The sequence below is a fragment of the Schistocerca gregaria genome, chromosome 2 (assembly GCF_023897955.1).
Source record: "Schistocerca gregaria isolate iqSchGreg1 chromosome 2, iqSchGreg1.2, whole genome shotgun sequence".
Lineage (NCBI taxonomy): Eukaryota > Metazoa > Arthropoda > Insecta > Orthoptera > Acrididae > Schistocerca > Schistocerca gregaria.
Window position 1 is genome coordinate 888,931,704 of NC_064921.1, and position 21,684 is coordinate 888,953,387.

The 21,684-nt window shown below is 42.8% G+C and overlaps 1 protein-coding gene across 1 annotated transcript in view; it reads right to left on the reverse strand.

Moving 5' to 3' along the window:
• LOC126336038 (voltage-dependent T-type calcium channel subunit alpha-1G-like) overlaps nucleotides 1-21,684 on the reverse strand; it is a 741,513-nt gene that overhangs the window by 699,767 nt on the left and 20,062 nt on the right. Inside the window, exon 2 of the mRNA XM_049999518.1 lies at nucleotides 6,846-6,979. Within this exon, the coding sequence (XP_049855475.1) occupies nucleotides 6,846-6,979 (134 nt within the window). The remainder of the gene's footprint in view (nucleotides 1-6,845; nucleotides 6,980-21,684) is intronic.

Consider the following 21,684-nt stretch of genomic DNA (forward strand, 5'->3'; position numbering starts at 1 on the left):
ATTTTGGCATGCGAACATACTCGCACTTTGTTAACACTTACCTCAAATTTACCTTAACTGCAACTCAATCATACATACACTAGTCCATCGCTGTAAGTCGCTCATACCCATTCAACCTCAGCTGCACTTTCCCGCTCACACATTCAGCCCAACTCATTGCCATCATCTCTTTGTGTCTCTCTGTCACTGTCTCCTGTATCACAGCCGCAGCCCCCTTCGTTTTGTCCCGCTATTCAATCTCCTCCCGCTGTCACTGTCTTCCCCTTGCTCTCTCTTAGTACTAGTACCTCATTCCGTCCTTACTACTGCTGCTGCCTCTTCTCACTGTTTTCCTTCTCCGTTTTCCTTGTCATATGCTCTGTGTCTCATTATCAGTGGCTCTCGCCCACTTCCACTTTCTCTTTGCATTTCTTCCCCTCCCCCTAGTTCCCAAACCCCCCATAACCCGAGAATGTCTCCTTGACTCTTTTCTCAACACTTTTCTGTCAGTGTCAATAATGTTCCACCATCACTGTATTCCTCTCTTTCTCTCACGCTATTTCTATTGAACGGCAATTGTCTTCTACTTTCCAGTATTTACTACTTTTCCAGCTCTTTGCCATTGCCACTGTCTCCTCGCTCAGCACAAAAAACCGAGAATATATTCTCATGCGGAAATTTTAAAGGTGCTGAGGAAGGTAGGATGAGGCAGCATTTTTCACTCAGAGTCTTTTAAATAAATAGGAACATATTCGAATATGTTCTACTGGTTCCTCTCTTTTCTCTGCTGCAGCAGGGAATGTAACTCATATGAAAAGAAATGTGTTGGTGAGTAAATTTTAGATAGTTTGTAAGGTAGGAATGTCATATTGATTTTTTTAAGTTATCGATGTGCACGTCAGGGAGAGAGCAAGCTATGTTACTGTTAAACAATCCTTGATCTTGTTGTGTCACAGTCTTTACCTCTGCGCAGTCTGATACGTTTTTAGTTGAACAGTTGTAGGTGATACATTGCGCGGCTAAATTGTTGGGATGATTAATGTCAGCTGATTCGTAGTTTTCACTTGCTCAGAGGTGAGACAAAGACCACCCCACTTTCCTGAATCATAAATTTACAAGTCAACTGCCTAAGATGTTTTGTTTTTATAGAAATTCTCTGTTAAATTGTACCCTTTTTAAATCATTGTTAATTTTGGTAAGCATAGTATTATTCAGACCAGTGTTGTGTGTGAAGATCACACAGAGTTTTGCTCTGTCTTTTTGAATACGTACTTCATTCTAAAATCGTTGACTTGAAATATTATTTCATGCTAATAGTTACTCTCCTCATCCCACGTTTAAAAGGATTTTTGTCATCTCGAATTACCACATTGAACCATGTGGTACGCAACGCAACAGTTTGAATATAGTTTGGAAATTTTACTTAAAAGTACAAATCTAGGTAATCCGCTGCTTGCTTGCTGCTTGCTGTTGTGCTGCAACAATGTTGTCAAAACGAGAGGTAAGAGGAAATTTTGATAATGGCCAGATAATTGTTTTACTTCAGTTACGCATTTAATATAAAGACAAGTGGTATTCAGACAAACTACAGTTCAGTTTAAATTAGATTCTGTTTAGTCAAAGGTTAGCGTATGAGTTTAAGTTGAATAACAGTTCGTGGATACATAGTCTGGTAATACATAGACGTTTGGTACAGTGGGAGGTAGATGTGGGCTAAATTTACATGCACATATTGGGGAACTTACAAGTTTACTTATGCGAAACTGAAATAACGCAAAACTAATTTCTCGTCTTAGACTGGATTTTACGTGCAAAAGAAATGCGTGTGCTTTAGTGCAGCAACAAGGTGTTCCCAGGTGAAAACAGAGACAATTTATAGCATATTTCTCCGTGCTACGTCACTTTATAAACTACGTTTCCACCTCACATCGGATTTTTACGTGCGCATTTTACGTGTATACCTGTATCTCGGAAGCGGGCAACATATCTCAAAAGTTTCAAAGTTGTTACAGGGTGGTATCGTTGGAATATACAACAAAAATTTCAGCCACTTGGTATCCATAGCCGTCTTGCGGTCTGCGGCTCGGTTTTAGTACGAAAAAAATGGCAGAAAAACGTTTTTTGAGGTTTTCTAAAGTACCGTCCACGAACTAGAAGTCACTCCATAAGCCGCTTGATGCCCACCAAGACCACATCAGATAAAAAAAAATAATAATTTGCTCCATTTGTGTACGCTGGAGGAAGTATGTAGTATTCTTACTTTGACCCTGTGCTGCAGGATACCACAAGGACCATCCAAAATACTTGACCCTACGTTTGTGTCACCAATAGAACCCGAGGTATGAGCGCCGAAAAAAAAAACCTGTTTTTATATGCTGTGGCTCGGAATATATTAGGAATATACACTCCTGGAAATGGAAAAAAGAACACATTGACACCGGTGTGTCAGACCCACCATACTTGCTCCGGACACTGCGAGAGGGCTGTACAAGCAATGATCACACGCACGGCACAGCGGACACACCAGGAACCGCGGTGTTGGCCGTCGAATGGCGCTAGCTGCGCAGCATTTGTGCACCGCCGCCGTCAGTGTCAGCCAGTTTGCCGTGGCATACGGAGCTCCATCGCAGTCTATAAGACTGGTAGCATGCCGCGACAGCGTGGACGTGAACCGTATGTGCAGTTGACGGACTTTGAGCGAGGGCGTATAGTGGGCATACGGGAGGCCGGGTGGACGTACCGCCGAATTGCTCAATACGTGGGGCGTGAGGTCTCCACAGTACATCGATGTTGTCGCCAGTGGTCGGCGGAAGGTTCACGTGCCCGTCGACCTGGGACCGGACCGCAGCGACGCACGGATGCACGCCAAGACCGTAGGATCCTACGCAGTGCCGTAGGGGACCGCACCGCCACTTCCCAGCAAATTAGGGACACTGTTGCTCCTGGGGTATCGGCGAGGACCATTCGCAACCGTCTCCATGAAGCTGGGCTACGGTCCCGCACACCGTGAGGCCGTCTTCCGCTCACGCCCCAACATCGTGCACCCCGCCTCCAGTGGTGTCGCGACAGGCGTGAATGGAGGGACGAATGGGGACGTGTCGTCTTCAGCGATGAGAGTCGCTTTTGCCTTGGTGCCAATGATGGTCGTATGCGTGTTTGGCGCCGTGCAGGTGAGCGCCACAATCAGGACTGCATACGACCGAGGCACACAGGGCAACACCCGGCATCATGGTGTGGGGAGCGATCTCCTACACTGGCCGTACACCTCTGGTGATCGTCGAGGGGACAGTGAATAGTGCACGGTACATCCAAACCGTCATCGAAGCCATCGTTCTACCATTCCTAGACCGGCAAGGGAACTTGCTGTTCCAACAGGACAATGCACGTCCGCATGTATCCCGTGCCACCCAACGTGCTCTAGAAGATGTAAGTCAACTACCCTGGCCAGCAAGATCTCCGGATCTGTCCCCCATTGAGCATGTTTGGGACTGGATGAAGCGTCGTCTCACGCTGTCTGCACGTCCAGCACGAACGCTGGTCCAACTGAGGCGCCAGGTGGAAATGGCATGGCAAGCCGGTCCACAGGACTACATCCAGCATCTCTACGATCGTCTCCATGGGAGAATAGCAGCGAAAGGTGGATATACACTGTACTAGTGCCGACATTGTGCATGCTCTGTTGCCTGTGTCTATGTGCCTGTGGTTCTGTCAGTGTGATCATGTGATGTATCTGACCCCAGGAATGTGTCAATAAAGTTTCCCCTTCCTGGGACAATGAATTCACGGTGTTCTTATTTCAATTTCCAGGAGTGTATTATGTATAGCGATACATCATGTAGCACGGCTGGGAGAATAGTAGACAGTACCATTACTGTGCTGCGTGGAAATACGGCCCTACCAGTCATCTACAATTCTAGCTCACATATTAATTATAAACTCCTGCTGGTATCATTTCAATGTCATCATGATGAGTTTCATCCAATGACAAATGTTGACTGTGACTATTTACTGTTTCATCTTCTGTTAATGTTGGCTCGTCTCTAAATGTAGCTGAAGATACGAATGATGGATTAACAATGCGATAGTTAACCAACAGCAAAATCAATGCTGCGGTTGAAGATCCACAGGTGAAAGAACTCGCACAAGTTGAAGATATTGTGAGTTAACCAGTCTATTTATTGGTTTGATGCTGCCCGCCAAAAATCCCTCTCTTGAAGAAATCTCTTCATCTGACAAAGCCACTGCGCCTAATCATCGTTACTGATTTCTTCCATATTTATGGTATACTCAGGGCTTGACCAAAAATGAAAGCAACTGAAGTAGGACATCCAGATAGTCAAAAATTTAGAAAAAATAGCAATTTTGAGTCGGACGGGAGACGTATGAGCCATTTGTGTGAGCATTGTAGGCAGGGAGATATTGGCGCAGCAAGTGAACCAAAATATCGGTCAGTATATTCTGTCTATTAGTATTTTAATAAAAGGCAGGAAAAGAAAAGGTCAATGAACATTTGTGATTGTAAATAAATTACGAGGAAGCGATTGTAAGGCATAAAAGAGAATTTAGTATATAAAATTAGATTCTTTTATTATTTTACAGTTTATATTCATACGTTCCAGTTAGGATATTCATCGTAAAATTTTTATTGGGATCTTGCGCACATTATAAACGACACATTTTTTCAATGACATGGTGGCATTAATGTTTCCATAGACAAACAAAGTTTGCTTGCCTTCAGAAAAGATTCTTTCTAGTCCCACAGTGTCGCAGAAAACCACGGGTAACGCACGCTTTAACAAAATATTGGCAATGAATTTATTACGATACAGTCAACTCAGGATGGTATTTCTACTTTTCTCTAGATGAGATAAAAGCAGCTTTAAAGATTTTTTGGTGAAATTCTTCACGTGATAATAAAAATAGACATCTCAGCGTTGCCCTAGCAGATGCAGTTGGGGATGGGGAATCACTTTAACACTACATGATGGCAATCCTCTTCATCTTGAAAAATCTCGCTACGTAATCGTGGATTTGCTTTTTCTCCCTACGGTTCAGTTGAAAGAAGAAATTTGTTTTCCTGCACGCAATACTCTTCGAATTTTGTATGAGGTTGTTGTAAATACCCAAGTTTTTTTGCAGTAATGGCAGCGTTCCCATGTTTTTCCACGTACTCATAAATATAATTTTCCTTTGCCTTTGATTTTCATGTATTTCACGAAAATATTAATAAATACAATATAATGAATACTATTTCAGTTTATTTGCAGTGAAGTAAAGTGAAAACTGAAATTAAAGGAAAGAAAAAGTATTTGATCTATGGTCTCGACACTACGATCCTTGGATTACTTCTCTGTATTTTTTCCACTGCGCCTAACGCCGTCTGTAAAATACGCTCGCCAAAACGATATTTTTTTCCAAACGCTTGGTCATCTGTATATCTCACTTTTGTCAACTTCGTTTGTGGCCAGTGCTGCGTACATCATTAACCACGACGAAATACGTGAAGACGTTTAGGCGCCGTCTCCTATTCAGAGTAGCATTTGTACATGAATGCCTCTGAACTATCATCGCCTTCTCATGTGCCGCTATGATACGTATCATTTGCTTCGGCGAAAAATTATGTGCTGATGTCAGAATCTTCTTGGGCATCGAGCGGGACGTATTCTTCCCGCTCAGGCTTACTAGCTAGTCTTAAACTTCCTTAATTAGCCGTTTGTGATATACGACAAAAGTTTGTGATATTCGGCAAAAGTCTGCACCTGACTTTTGTCATTAAACGCGTTCGGGTGCAACTGCAGGGCCTCTCGTCTTAAACCGTTGGCACGGCTGCCCATAAAATTAAACCTGCATGTTCCCGAAATGAGGATACAAAACGTTTATCATGTAGCTCACCACCAATCCAAGTGTGAATTTTTGACCAGAATAACCTCAAATCTTACAAATATGAAATATAAACACGTATCTTTAGCAATATATCGCCAGTCTCATTGGCCTTACGAACATTGCGAGTCCTTATAACTAGAACTGAAATATGATGTTAACGATATCCCTGGATCTTCCGATACCTGAAATGCGCGATAAGCGCTGAAAGTTTCAAGGCCAATAGCTGCGGTTATCACCCACAACCAGGTTGGGCAGTATCATTCTACTAAAGTTCAAACTCCTCCACCAAAAACCGATGGCCCATGAAGAACGGTACTTCTGTCTGGACAATATAGTTCGAAGGATTTTAAATTTTTCGTGTGAGCAAGTCTAGCCCAAATTACACAAAAGTATTTCAGAAACATCCTTTATAACTGACTACATATTTCCTTCTATAAATTTACTATATTATAACCATTCAGAAAGCATACTGTAACTCCACAATTAAAAACACTCAACCTGCCCGAGATCAAATCTGAACCAGCAATATTCGTCTTACGAGACATGGACGCCGCTGTATAACTAAAAGGCCGACAGATATGTCGCTTTCTTTTCATTTTGGTGAATTGTGTGTCTAACGTTCTTCGAGTAATTAAGTTAAGCATGACTTCCCAATGAAGTACGAGGGATGTAGAGGCACTCATATTATTTCTTTGTATGATCCATTGCACTATTGTAAAGATAAAACACTTGTTTATCTAGAAAAAAGTCAACGACCCACATACGTCGTTACCTAAGAAATATATACATTTTACCTTGAAAGTGGAAGACGAAATATGTTATGAGAACGGAGGAGAGATTGATTAGAAGTTCGCAGCACCAACAACATCCTTAGTGGACCAAAATACATCAAAAACAATGGAAGACAGAACACAGTAAAGTGCATGACACACCTTTAATTGAGTGGTTGTCTTGCTAAGGAACTGAATCAGAAATTCGCTCACCCAGCGATGACGATGAAAAAGTCCAGCCAGTTCCAGGCATCGGCGAGGTACGTCCCCTTCCCATAGGCCCCCATCGCAATCATCTTCACAGACATCTCCAGCGCGAAGAAGGCGAATATAAAATCGTCGAATATCTGAAATTCAAACAGTAACATTCTGTCAATAAAGAGAATAATAATTGTCACTTTCATACTGGACAGTGTGTTGTTATTGCTTCATTTACCATCACCCTTTACTGCGATATTTCTTATTGCTTTTATTGTTCTTAGTAATTGAAACATTTAAACTAACCTTCACTAAAGTATAAGTCCGGGAGGAGATATGATCCCTAACATTGATGTACACTCCTGGAAATGGAAAAAAGAACACATTGACACCGGTGTGTCAGACCCACCATACTTGCTCCGGACACTGAGAGAGGGCTGTACAAGCAATGATCACACGCACGGCACAGCGGACACACCAGGAACCGCGGTGTTGGCCGTCGAATGGCGCTAGCTGCGCAGCATTTGTGCACCGCAGCCCTCAGTGTCAGCCAGTTTGCCGTGGCATACGGAGCTCCATCGCAGTCTTTAACACTGGTAGCATGCCGCGACAGCGTGGACGTGAACCGTATGTGCAGTTGACGGACTTTGAGCGAGGGCGTATAGTGGGCATGCGGGAGGCCGGGTGGACGTACCGCCGAATTGCTCAACACGTGGGGCGTGAGGTCTCCACAGTACATCGATGTTGTGGCCAGTGGTCGGCGGAAGGTGCACGTGCCCGTCGTCCTGGGACCGGACCGCAGCGACGCACGGATGCAAGCCAAGACCGCAGGATCCTACGCAGTGCCGTAGGGGATCGCACCGCCACTTCCCAGCAAATTAGGGACACTGTTGCTCCTGGGATATCGGCGAGGACCATTCGCAACCGTCTCCATGAAGCTGGGCTACGGTCCCGCACACCGTTAGGCCGTCTTCCGCTCACGCCCCAACATCGTTCAGCCCCCCTCCACTGGTGTCGCGACAGGCGTGAATGGAGGGACGAATGGAGACGTGTCGTCTTCAGCGATGAGAGTCGCTTCTGCCTTGGTGCCAATGATGGTCGTATGCGTGTTTGGCGCCGTGCAGGTGAGCGCCACAATCAGGACTGCATACGACCGAGGCACACAGGGCCAACACCCGGCATCATGGTGTGGGGAGCGATCTCCTACACTGGCCGTACACCTCTGGTGATCGTCGAGGGGACACTGAATAGTGCACGGTACATCCAAACCGTCATCGAACCCATCGTTCTACCATTCCTAGACCGGCAAGGGAACTTGCTGTTCCAACAGGACAATGCACGTCCGCATGTATCCCGTGCCACCCAACGTGCTCTAGAAGGTGTAAGTCAACTACCCTGGCCAGCAAGATCTCCGGATCTGTCCCCCATTGACCATGTTTGGGAGTGGATGAAGCGTCGTCTCACGCGGTTTGCACGTCCAGCACGAGCGCTGGTCCAACTGAGGCGCCAGGTGTAAATGCCATGGCAAGCCGTTCCACAGGACTACATCGAGCATCTCTACGATCGTCTCCATGGGAGAATAGCACCCTGCATTGCTGCGAAAGGTGGATATACACTGTACTAGTGCCGACATTGTGCATGCTCTGTTGCCTGTGTCTATGTGCCTGTGGTTCTGTCAGTGTGATCATGTGATGTATCGGACCCCAGGAATGTGTCAATAAAGTTTCCCCTTCCTGGGACAATGAATTCACGGTGTTCTTATTTCAATTTCCAGCAGTGTATTACGCTTATTTTTCTGTAGAAGTTATGTCTATTTCTCTGTTGGTCCGCCATTGACAGAGGACGTCGACTGGTTAAGTAAATGTCAATGCCAATTAAATGTACCAACAGACGTGTAACTTAAGATGTTATTTTATTTTGAAGGCTACCAGTTTCAGCATTTGACAACGCCATCTTCAGGACCCTGCATAATAAGAGTATCCATGCAGTGAACATCAGGGTGTACAAAGCGAGCTTGCAGAAAGTGACAGGTAATCATAACAGTGCTTAAAGATAAAAAATGAAAATTGTGACGTTAAACCAAATCGCTGTGTACATCCAGCACAATAGACTAAAACATGCGTACGTAAATGTTAGTTATAAAACTATTTAACACCACAGATTTACAAGAGAACATGCAAAAACATTAAAAAGATCAGAAGTAGACAGTATACAATCAGGAGCTCCGTTGAAACAAAAGCTTGTCGTTGTTTCCTTTCCTTTTTTTGTATGTGTACAAAATCCTGTACAATTCTTATAGATGAGGAAACCCATAGTATATATGAGGACCTATCTTCATGTAAAGTAAAATGTCACACAGTAACCTATGAAGTACAATAATATGCAAATTTACGGCCTAGGTAGTACCACAACTGGTGACATAATTCGTTGTCACAGCATCAAAAAGCAGCTTGACGCAAAACCGAACGGCAGTCGATATATTAAGAGAAAAGCAGAATGCAAATAGCACGTTAATACCTTGTGGTCCAAGGTTATACAGAAAATCTAAATAAAAAGATATAATTTGATTTCCTCTATATCGCTTAATAGGTCGGCATTACCGCATTGAAACAAACCAACAAGCATCTCAAATCCAACTTAACTAAGTTCTCAACCGACAATCTCATACTATTTCCCTGGAGTGTAAGACAATACCCTGACGACCTCTTTATAGATGACGAACTCATCTAAATAATAAGATACAGTAAGTTGTGTCGCGATAGCTAACGTGGGTATGGAAAAAGATAAAAGGCAACTGATTGTGCGAAGACCAGCATATCGTCAAAGATGAAGCCCACAAAATGAGCAACATCATCAAACTCTATGGTTTTGCTGTTCATGAGATTAGCATCACCACAACGTACAATAGCTGCGGTTATTCACCCTCAGCCACGTTTGGCAGTATCATTCTACGCAAACCTTAAGTTCAAAACTACTCCACCAAAAACCTATGGCCCGTGAAGAACAGTATTTTTGTCTGGACAGTATAGTACGAAGGATTTTAATTTTTTCATGTAAGCAAGGCTAGCTAAAACTAAAAAAAATATTTCAGAGACGTCCTTTATAACTGACTACGTATTTCCACCTATAAATTTGCTATATTGCAACCATTCAGAATACATACTGCGACACCACAGTTTATAACAATCGTAATTATAATAACGTAATAAATCAATACACTAAGTAGTTTCCAAGTAACTGTAGCCTTATCATCAGATGGACGTATTTGCAGGAATATTAATTTCTGGACCATCTGTTGGTGTTTGTGGAGCAAATGGAAATTTAGGAGTAAGTTATCGAACAAGACATGAGAAGGTAATGTTTTAGGATATGACGACTGTCTGCACGTGGTCCGAAAAATAATCTTGCTGTAACACATCTATCTGATTATCAGCATAGAGTGACTATAAAAACTATTGATACAACAAACCGTATCAAATTCAAAAAGCTACTGGTTGCGTATTTTACCCAGATAGAGCATCAACTGAAAAACTGCTGGTTGCTTTTAGTTGTTAATTTGGATTTCGATACTGGAAATGATCTGAAATTAAATATTTAATGAATACGTTAAAATTAATATTTTCCAAAGAAATAATCAGCCTTTCGGCAGTTCCGATACTATACCGAGTTTTTTCCCATGTTATGCTGATATTTTCATCTCAACAAACAACTTATATTAAACAGCCCTGCCAATCTCGCACAGACCGGCGGTGGGAGAATCAAAGAAATTAATTCTTCCCGCAAATGATTCGTGATTAGGACAAGGGGGGGGGGGGGCGGGGGCAAGAAATTCTTAGTGCTTCCAGAAGGACCTTTGCCCTCACACCGAAAAGTGGCTAGCTGAATATAGATGCACATAAAATGTAATCTCCTTTCCTATGATTTTCACCAGTGACCAAAGCTCTCAACCACTAGTTCTCCCTGCCGATGCCTTTCCTTTTGATTTCTTTTATCCACGGAACTTCAAACAGTAAGTTACGCATGTCGTCCCACACTAATGCCATCGCACAAGAGTGGCGCCAGAAGCGAATACATGTTCTGGATTTATTGTAGAGACAGTTCTGCTACAGTACAGATAACAAGGGCATCACAGTGCACTGGGTACGTACTCCAAAGTTGAAGCATGCGGGAGAGCACGATTCTGTGCGCAAAATGTCTAAATTTCACATAGATTAACGTGAAACTCCAGCGATATTCCGACCAAATGCAATGTCGCGTCAACCTGTAGTGAAGTGGTGCCAACAATTTGAACTAGGCCGCACATACATGGATAATACTGACTGGGAATAGTGGTCATCGTTCTCGCCCACAGACGACGATATGCGGGCAATCAGGGAACAGATTTACAGGAATCGCAGATTTTTCGACGATGAGGACGTTCACACGATTATTCGAGCTCTGCCTTACACTTTAATTAAAACCATAGTCCAACGTTTTTTCGTAAATATTGTAATTACTCATATTTCACGCTTTCTGTTATTTTATTCGCCTCGGTGTATTACTAAGAAATTCTTTTTTTTCTTTGTTCGTGCTCGTATTACTGTACAAGATGTCAGAATTGTTTCGCTGGTGTCTTGTCTTCCTCTGAGTCACGAACCGTCTTCGTCTAGAACCGCTTTAATTTTTAAATAACGCTGAATAAAAAATTGTAGCCAGCCACAATTTTTTAATAAATGTCTTGTTCTACCATAACTAGTTTCAGGCTTCCACTCAACGTCAGAAGACAGCAAGGATCCTTCTTACAATTTCACTTTTTTGCCCTACAGGATAGTCACGCCTTAACCAGAATCAAACCCAAATCCGAAAGGAGGGTCGTCACACGTAGCACTGAAAGTACTTCTATTACGATCACCGTTGTACAGTCAGGAGAGAATTAAGCTCCTATGTTATTTATACAACCCTCGAACATTCCAGACTATACCAATATTACAACCGTAGGAACTTTTGAGAAGCTTCCAGAAATGACAAATAGCACATAACCAATAACTGCTGACGTTCGGGTTTGGAATGGCGACCTGTAGCTCACCAACCAGCGATGATAACCGCTTCACAACACTGTAAGTCACGCAGCTCGCAATGTGCACGATAGGCAGTTGGGTGATGTCGCAAAGTGAAACTACCTTTGATATCAGTCTCGTGCGAAAAACTTTTGCACGATCAGAGATCATCGCATGGGGTGCTTCGTGCATCAGAATGATCTTCTACAAGGGACATCGCAAATTCCAGAGCTTCAGGTCGGTACAGCTTTGGTAATGGCGTAGTAGGTAAAATACTCAGTGCAGATTATTGTCTGTAAAATCCTGTTTGTCGGTTGCGTGTACCTCCACAAGAGGTCCATTCCAATACGGTGGAACGGTTCTGCTGTATGTGGAATTGGCACCTGATGCTCCAGAGGTAATTTCGCCATATGCTTCACTGGCATTCTTTGCAGTGGCTCACACAATGTCTCACGGATCGGTAGAGATCTGTTTAGTGATACCTGCATCTGATTCTGTCTAGAGTGCTCTCGAATTACAACTGACCAGATGTTGAAGGATCACGGAAAAACTTCAGAATAGCTGACCATAGATGAGCTGTGATGATGAACAAACACCTGTGCCATATCGTATCGTATTTCCTCTTATACAACTATACAACACTCTATTTATTAATTAGAATTCTCCTTTGATCGGATACTCATTCTTCAAGGCGTCTATGGTTTTCAGCAATGCTTCATCTTCCGTCTATTCACTAGCAATATAATTTAATCTACCTATAACTGTAATTTCGTGTAAGGTACTGTGTTCTGCCACGGGACACCTCTTTGAAAAGAGACAGCGACCTCGTATTTGCGTCCGTTTTGGGACACCTCTGTGAATTCGTCTTTCCGACGCCTCAGTGAAAATCTCGTCAGTCGACGCAGTGATTCCTATAGGCTGGTCAGCCAGCATAGGGACTGGTTGTCTGTCACAGTGGTGAATCTTTTATCTAATAAATGTGGCTGGAACTTGTTGATGGCCGAAACAACTGTAAGTCGCTCTTTGTAGATTGTAGATCAGTTACACTGGGGTGTGGGAAGTACTCTGTAAGCACAAGATATCACTTTTTAGCAACGTTGTGTATTTGTACTATAACTGTATATGTCCCAAAACTACTAGTATGTGTATGAAATTCTGTCTCGGAATTCTCGTCATACATAGCTAGCACTGAAGGAGACATTAGTATATCCCTAACGACAAGCAACACCTTGTTCCAGGAAAATCTGGGGTCTTCCTGCAGTAGTACTTGTAAGGGACATGTGATGGAACAGAAGTCATTTATGAATCGCCTGTAACTTCTCACATCGTTTCTGTGTCATGGAGTTGGAAAATATGTGAGTACTCTTATTTTCACTGATTCAGGATAGGCGTCGTCACCATTAGCTAGGGCCTCAAGACTTTTATTTCTTGGGCAGTGAAGACGCACTGTGTCAGATTTAGCTCGAGGCCTACAGTCAAAACGGATTAAGATTTATTACGTTACCCATTTTCTGTAAAAGTGTATTTGTTGAATAAATCAGCTAACAGATGTACAAAGAAGTATTATTTCTTTACTCATTTCAAGTACCTAGTGCCCTTCTTCAGCAGATTAGAACTATCGCATTATTAACGAGTATCAAAACTAGGCAGGTATACGGAACATTTTAGATGTAGAAGTTCAAAATGGTTCAAATGGCTCTGAGCACTATGGGACTTAACATCTATGGTCATCAGTCCCCTAGAACTTGGAACTACTTAAACCTAACTAACCTAAGGACATCACACTACATTCAGTCATCCCGAGGCAGAGAAAATCCTTAACCCCGCCGGGAATCGAACCCGGGAACCCGGCGGCGGGAAGCGAGAACGCTACCGCCCGACCACAAGCTGCGGACGATGTAGAAGTACGGTAGAAGGCCACCAAGTAACAAGTGCAAAAACTGGAACCAATGATGATGTGTGAGCCGCGCGGGATTAGCCGAGCGGTCTGAGGGGCTGCAGTCATGGAGTGTGCAGCTGGTGCCGGCGGAGGTTCGAGTCCTCCCTCGGGCGTGGGTGTGTGTGTTTGTCCTTAGGATAATTTAGGTTAAGTAGTGTGTAAGCTTCGGGACTGATGATCTTAGCAGTCAAGACCCATAAGATTTCACACACATTTGAATATTTTGATTATGTCTGAACTTGTTGCTTAGTGTACTTTTATCGTATTTGTTCTGTACTATGTACTAACTGACTACATTATTATGCTGTATACACCGGTTTACTTTTGATGCTCGCTAAGAATACGACAATTCGAATCTTCTGAAGAAGGGCACTAGGTACCCGAAACAGCAAGAAATAAAATTTATTTTTTGCAACAATTGCTGTTTTTCTTTTCAACAAATTTTCTTAAAATGTCTTCGATAAAATAAGAGTTATTTAGAGAGTAAAGGCACATCATCCACGTAAGGTGTCGAAGTACGTTGTCCATCACATACTTGAAGCTGGTTGAAGCATTACATAGTCCAAACGGCATAACTTAGAACTTGTGGAGTCTCTCAGGGTCATGATGGGACCTTTTTCCAGACAGAATTGTCAACCTCGATTTGCCAATAGGCCTCCTGCATGTCCGTGGCTGAGAAATACTTTGCACCTTTCAAGTAGTGTAGGGTATTATCAATGCAAAACAATCGGTGGACATGTTTTTTCATGATCTTCGCCAGTCAGTGGTAGTCGATGCAGAAGGCCACGTGCCATCCTTACTCACTAGGATCACAGGAGATGAATGACGACTCTCTCAAGGTTAAATAATATCATCCCGCAGCAATTCCTTCCGTATTATCCGTTATTCAGACAGCAACACCTAATACGAGCGCTGGCTGTTTGGAGAAAGATTGTGGCTGTTGATACAGTGTTTTACCATAAGCCTTTTGATCTGTCTTTCCTCCACTCCAGATAAAGCATCCGACAATTGTCGCAGAACAGATAACACTCGCCAACGCTGTTCCTCAGGCCCAATCCTATGGGGGGTTCGATAGCAGCTTCCTCCTCTACCTTCCCTGAAAGATTTGTGAGCTGTCATTCTTTGCCGATGGCTTTCAGCTGCGCCTCCTGGGCTAGTTTGTCTCAATACACGTGCCTTTAGGAATGAGTTGTGGTTGCAGGTGACAGTTAGTAATCTAAAGTTCTTGACCAGCTACAATGATTATGACAGTCACAACGTGTACATTTCTTCTCTGAGCCAAAGTAACTTTTGCAATCGAGAAAAGCTTCATAGTTTAACGGAGGATCTGGACTGATGACTGGAACTCGTCTCGCAGATAACAGTGGGACGAAGAACAACCGTCTTGAGCAATCTTTATTATGCCTGGTTGTTGAAATAGATTCGTCAGTCTGGAGCTCTGTTATACCACAGTTTATTGCTTGCGGTTACTGCAAGAAATTCCATTCGAGAGGAAGATTACGGCTACATTCTGATAAAACAGCAAAGGGTTGTGTTCTGTCATTGATAGTTATGATTGCAATACAAGTTCCTGTTTGCTGGACATATTACCCTTTTGTGACTTGCGGAGCAATCGCTTTCGTATCACAGAACACACACTTTAACTGGTGACGGTAAGCATTCGACATGAATCCCCATGAGTCGATTGGCGCCTGGAGTGGGTAGCCTTCGATGATGACACCAATGAGATTTCCATACATATTGCTGATAGTCGTTCATGGAGGATTTTTTCTGTGACTGCCTCATTTCCATTAACAGTCAACTCGTTCGGTTTTCTCGAATTCGACGGTTCGACGAACGGCTGGTACCTCTATGTGACGATGGGGAAGAGCAACCGGGTGTTGGGGAGCGGCCTCATAGAGGGTATGGCGATGAGCTTTGTCCCACAGGTCGACTACATCTAGGTGACACAAGTCAGGGGATAGTGATAAGCACACATTCACATAACGGTAGTATCGCTTACAAAAGCTATAAAAGGGCAGTGCATTGGCAGAGCTATCATTTGTACTCAGATGATACATGAGAAATGGTTTCTGATGTAATTATGGGCGCACGACGGGAATTAAAAGACAGTAGACGGGATGGTAATTGAAGCTAGACACAGGGAGCAGGAAGGAATTCAGTATTTCGAGATCCACAGTGTCAAGACTCTGCCGAGAATATAAAATTTCAGACATTACCTCTCACCACGGCTAATGCAGTGGCTGACAGCCTTCTCTTAACGACCGAGAGCAACAGAGTTGTCAGTGCCAACAGACGAGCAATGCTTAATGAAACAACGTTAAAAATTAATAGATGAGAAACAACAGTTTGCTTTTGTTCTACAATATTACTTTTATTGTTAAACGGTTTTCGGCTTACAAGGCCATCTTCAGACGTATGTAAGCCGAAAACCGGCTAACAATAAAAGTAGTATTGCAGGACAAAAGCAAACTGGTGTTTTTCATTTATTGTAATGTTGTTCTACCAAGAACCGACGGAAGGTCTTGTTAACATGATAAAATGTGCCACAACAACACAATTATCCTTAAAAATTAATGTGAAAGGTACGACGAATGTATCTGTTAGGACGGTTCGGCGAAATTTAGCGTTAATGGGCTATGGCAGCAGATGACCGACGCGAGTGCCTTAGCTAACGGCACGACAACGCCTGCTGCGCCTCTCCTGGACTCATGAACATATCGTTGGGAGATTAGACGACTGGAAATTCACGGCCTGATCAGATGAGTCACATTTTCAGTTGGTAAGACCTGATGGTAGGTTCCGAATGTGGCATGAAGCCATGGGCCCAAGTTGTCAACTAGGCACTGCGCAATCTGGTGGTGACTCCATAATGGAGTGGGCTGTGTTCATCACTCACTAAAATTGGTTATGTTTGGCTACTTGGAGACAATTTGCAGCCGTTAGCGGACATCTTGTTCACAAACAACTATGGAATTTTAATGGATGACTATTTATCCTGTCACAGGGCCACTGTTGTTCATCACTGGTGTGAAGAACATTCTGGACAATTCGAGCGAACGGTTTGATCATCCAGATCGCCCGCAATGAATCCCATCGAACATTTATGGGACATAATCGAGAGATCGGTTCGTGCACAAAATCTCGCCTCATTATTTACGCAGGGCACTTCCAACGACTTGTGCAGTTCATGCCACGACGAGTTGCTGCACTACGCCGGGCAAAATGAGGTCCGACGCGGTATTAGATGGTATGCCATGAATCTTGTCACCTCAATGCTAACCGTCAGCAGATGCCTGGCGTGAATAGGGATGTTGTGACGGTTGACGCCTAGTAGATTAGTTATCATCATAAACCCATTTTCTTTTTCTGCAGTAGCGTATTACTGTCCAAGGTGCCAGCATTGCAAACATACTGCTGTGTTGTCCTCTTTCCTTCAAATGTCATTGGGACAGAAAACTTCGCTGTTTGGTACCCACCCTCAAATCATCCGACCAATCAAAATGTCTGTTCTTCTGTGGGCGATATGCTTGGTGCAGAAATTAGCTGTTCCGTTAGATGGGTGCTGATTTATCGTTTAAGGCTTAAGTCCGAGTTGGCACAGTCCATTCTTCCTGGTGCATTCGACTGTGGATTTTTGCTAAAGATTGATACGCCTCTTCTTCAACATTCTATATTACCTCCTAACGTTGGTGTCAACCTTCATGGGTGTTATTTCTTGATTGCTCTTACCGACATTTCTGGATGCCATAAAGTGCTGTATTTCGTCCCGTAAAAGACAGCGTGTGACAGGTGAGATCCTGGTTCTCTTCCACAAATGCCATGGGAACCACATTTGAGAGTACGTCACACCTCGTTCGGGTGAATTTTTTCTGTTCATTTCAGCAATGATATGGGCACCGCTTTACGGATTCCTTGGTTCTTGTGACATCATTATCAGAAGAGCTTTTTAAATGTTTTCTACAACTCCTTTAATCAAGTGTTTTCTCAGCTTCTGTAATGTTAGAATTCACACTGTGACACAGGGTCAAATCTTTGCTGACTATGTCGTTTCCCACTACCTTTTCCACATGACATTGGATCCTGTTTGTTGTTTATTCCACTAAGTGGAATTACTACTCATTGTTGATACACGTTCTGTTCACATAGGCCTGGAATTTATCCCAGTTGTTAAGTTTTAGAATCCATTGGTCTTCTGAATACGAGGACCGTGGGAATGATGTAGTGCTTGTACTCCGGCTCCTGTGCGTGTAGGAGTCGGGTTTTACTTTGCCTGACTGGAATCTCGGAGATGTTGGTGTCTGGAGTAACCAGTGTCTCCACCAAGCAGTGTCACCTCGTCACCGGAACCAAGTCCAATTCCGAAACCAGGGTCGTTATTCAAGCATAAAACTTAGAACTAGAAGCGGGTTTACAACGAACATAAATGTACAGCCAGAACAGAAGTGAATTAGTTCACTTCTGTTCTTACGGAGAAGGGAGCTCTTTAAACATTTAGGCGCTTCAGTCTCGAACCGTGCGACAGCTACGGTCGCAGGTTCGAATCCTGCCTCGGGCATGGATGTGTGTGATGTCCTTAGATTAGTTAGGTTTAAGTAGGTCTAAGTTCTAGGGGACTCATGACCGCAGATGTTAAGTCCCATAATGTTCAGAGCCATTTGCACGATTTTGAACATAGGAACATACAAACATAAGAACTTTCGAGAACCTTCCCGACACGATAAATTTTAAATAATAAATAATTTACAGTGCTTAGTATTCAACTGGCGATCTGCAGTATAGCAGTGGTATGCAGAAATATTTCACAAAATTTTGTATAATGTAAACATCTTGCACGTAATGTAAAAGCTGTTTTAAATCAGAAAATTATGAATTTTGTTATACTATGGGAGAAAAATATGAAATTTGTACGAGAAGTCCTCGCTGGCATACGATGATGGGCCAAGGACCTAAAATAACCACGCTGAAAAAATTCATTCATTCAAAAAGTGCGACTGGTTGCATGTTTTCTTCAGAGATATTTGCGAAAACATTGGAGGTGCTTTCAACTATTATGGATGGAATAATCTTCTCGTTTCTTGTGCATTATTGTGGTCAATAGGATGACATGTCAGTTTGATCGACCGATGCATTTCACATAGATCAACATTTAGCTCTTGTTTAATGTGACAGTAACGCTTGTTGTAGATTATGTAATTACTCACCTATCACTATATTTTATTTTGAATATTTTACATCGGCGAAGACTTTCTCTACGTTCCCAAACGACATTGAAAAATCAATGTTTTTTTTGTTTTCCTAGTTTCATTTCTAACGGCGATGTTAAAATTTTTTCTCTGGTACCTTGATCCCCTCTCAAGACTGGAACTTTGGTTTATCCAATTTTTTCTCTGTTGTTTTTTCATATTTTTCTGCCTAGCTTTGAGAGTGTCGCGTTTATCCATTGATAACTTCTTAGTTTATGCTATGGTAACGTTCATTTGATAATGTGAGGGGCAAGTCGTTAGTTTCGTACCATTTTGGCAGGACATCCAACTAACTACTGGCCGTCGAATCTGTCATTGACTTAAGCAGCTTCTGACATATAGCGGCTACTGCTGAAATGTTTATACTGCAATAATTCAGTCCTTTGTCAAATTCTGGCCACACTGCTGCACTGTTCATTTGTTTCACTTTTTCCTCCTAATAGCCCATCCTGCACTCGCTCTTCTTCATTGTATAGATCTTAGATGTAGTCGTGCCTTCACACTCCTCTTTCTTCTGCACTTGACTGTCCATTCTTCACGTTTTAGTTTAGCAATTACCGCTGTGACATTAAACATCGCCATTCTGCAAAGCACATAAATTGGCCTGCAAACATCTTTCACTGAAAATTAATCATTGTCGTTCAAGACAATCTTCAAAGTTAATATGTATATGCAGCTATTGCTTATACAATGTTATAATAGTTTCCTTTGCGAGAGGATACTTAGTAAATTAAAAAATTCCTGGCCTACTTTGTTTATAGCTGCAGATGTAGGCCATTACCTGAGCCGCACGCAAAGTAGTGTTACGTTGCTAAGGACGGTGACCTGGGAGATAAGATGCCGCCCGATCGATGCTACGTCCGGAATACATTTCATTAAGATACGGCGTGATCCAATTACTGGAGCGTGCAGGGTCTCCGCTGTGATGAAAATGCCCGCTGGCCTCTCGTGGAGGCACGCTCCAGTGTCTGGTTTCATAATGCAGTAGCTCAGCACATCCAAGCAGGTGCCAAATGGTTACAGCTGATACAGCAATAAACGTTTGCAGAAAATACACGGTTAACCTTACCGACCAAAGACGCGCGAGCATTTATCCACGTGCGAAGTTTCACATGCATTTCATTAAGTTTCAGATAATTGTTGTTTCGTCAGCAATGGGATGTTTGCAACTGACTGGTCAATAGCTGTTATCGGCTGACAGAAATGTCACTTCTTCACTAGTATAACATCCTTTACATTGTAATTTATATCATGATAACACGAAAGGGAGACGAATTTTCATTTTAGACGTCGTGCTTACCTCACAGACGTTCTGCCAACGTTGAGTTATACTATTAATAAAACAGTCATTCTCGAGATTATTCTGGTATAGGAAGCCATCAATATTCTGCCTACTGACCTACCCTTGGTTCTGTCACACAATGGGATAACTTTGTAGAACGAATTTTCACTTTGCAGAGAAGTGTGCTCAGATGCGAAATTTTGTGTCACATTAAAAGTGTGTGCCAGACCGGGATCCTGAACTGGCAACTTTGCATTTCCCAGGCGAGGGCTCTACCGACTGAGTTATCTAAACAAGACTCACGATCCACCCTCGTAAATCCATTTCCGCCGGTAACTCTTCTACTACCCAGACTTCACAGGCGTTCTCATGTACATCTTGAGAGTCTAGCACCCCATGGAGAAATGATATTGTAGAGAAGTGGCTTAGCTACATCATGTAACAGAACGAATTTTCTCTTTGCAATGGGAATGAAAGGATATTTCGGAGACATGGATTAGTCACAATCTAGGAGACTCAGATGTTGTACTGGCATTGATAACAGGAGTCCTTGGCGTTTGTTGGTGCTACCACAATAGATTAGAGACATAGTGTTCCGGAATATATAATACGGCACGACATTGACTGGACACCAAAGCTCGTCCACAGAATCGGCTTTCGAACGACGTAAGAGTGGAAATACAATTTCATGACTATACAATTAGCTTTAGAGAAGACCGAAAAGAATATTCAGCCAATAATAGAGCAATTTCTCTACAACAAACTTTTGAAGGTACTGATATCGACCCTCTTCCTGCTGATAAAGATTCTTTCTTTTTTTAGCTCATTCCGGACTTTTGACTTTAATGCGCCACATGACGTTCATGGTCAGACAACGTTCCTCCAGGGTGGTGTAGGGGCGTAAATTAAAGTTGCCGGAGGAGGGTGATGACTGGGAGGTGGGAGGGGTGGTTGAGACACGTCTGTCCTCCACTATTTTGCTTCCAAAGTCGCAGAATTTTTTCATTATTTCGACCATGTGTCCTCAAATTTGATATTACATTTGTAGATAATTTTGTTTCTGCTGCCCCTCATTATTTTCGACTTTCTTTATGTATTCATTACATCATTCCGTTCAATATGTCCTGTAGTTCTCTTTCACTTTCACTGAGGATAGCCATGTCCTCTTAAATCGCTGATATACTTTCGTCTTGAATGTTAAAATCCCGGTACGTAACCTTTCTTTTTCGTTATGGCAGTTCGTTGGATATAAAATTTTTTCAGTATTAGATGTACAGCCCATGTCTGCTTAGACTGCTCAGTCCGTTTAATTAGCCAAATGTGGGTTCTGCTGTGAGCATCCTAGAATTGC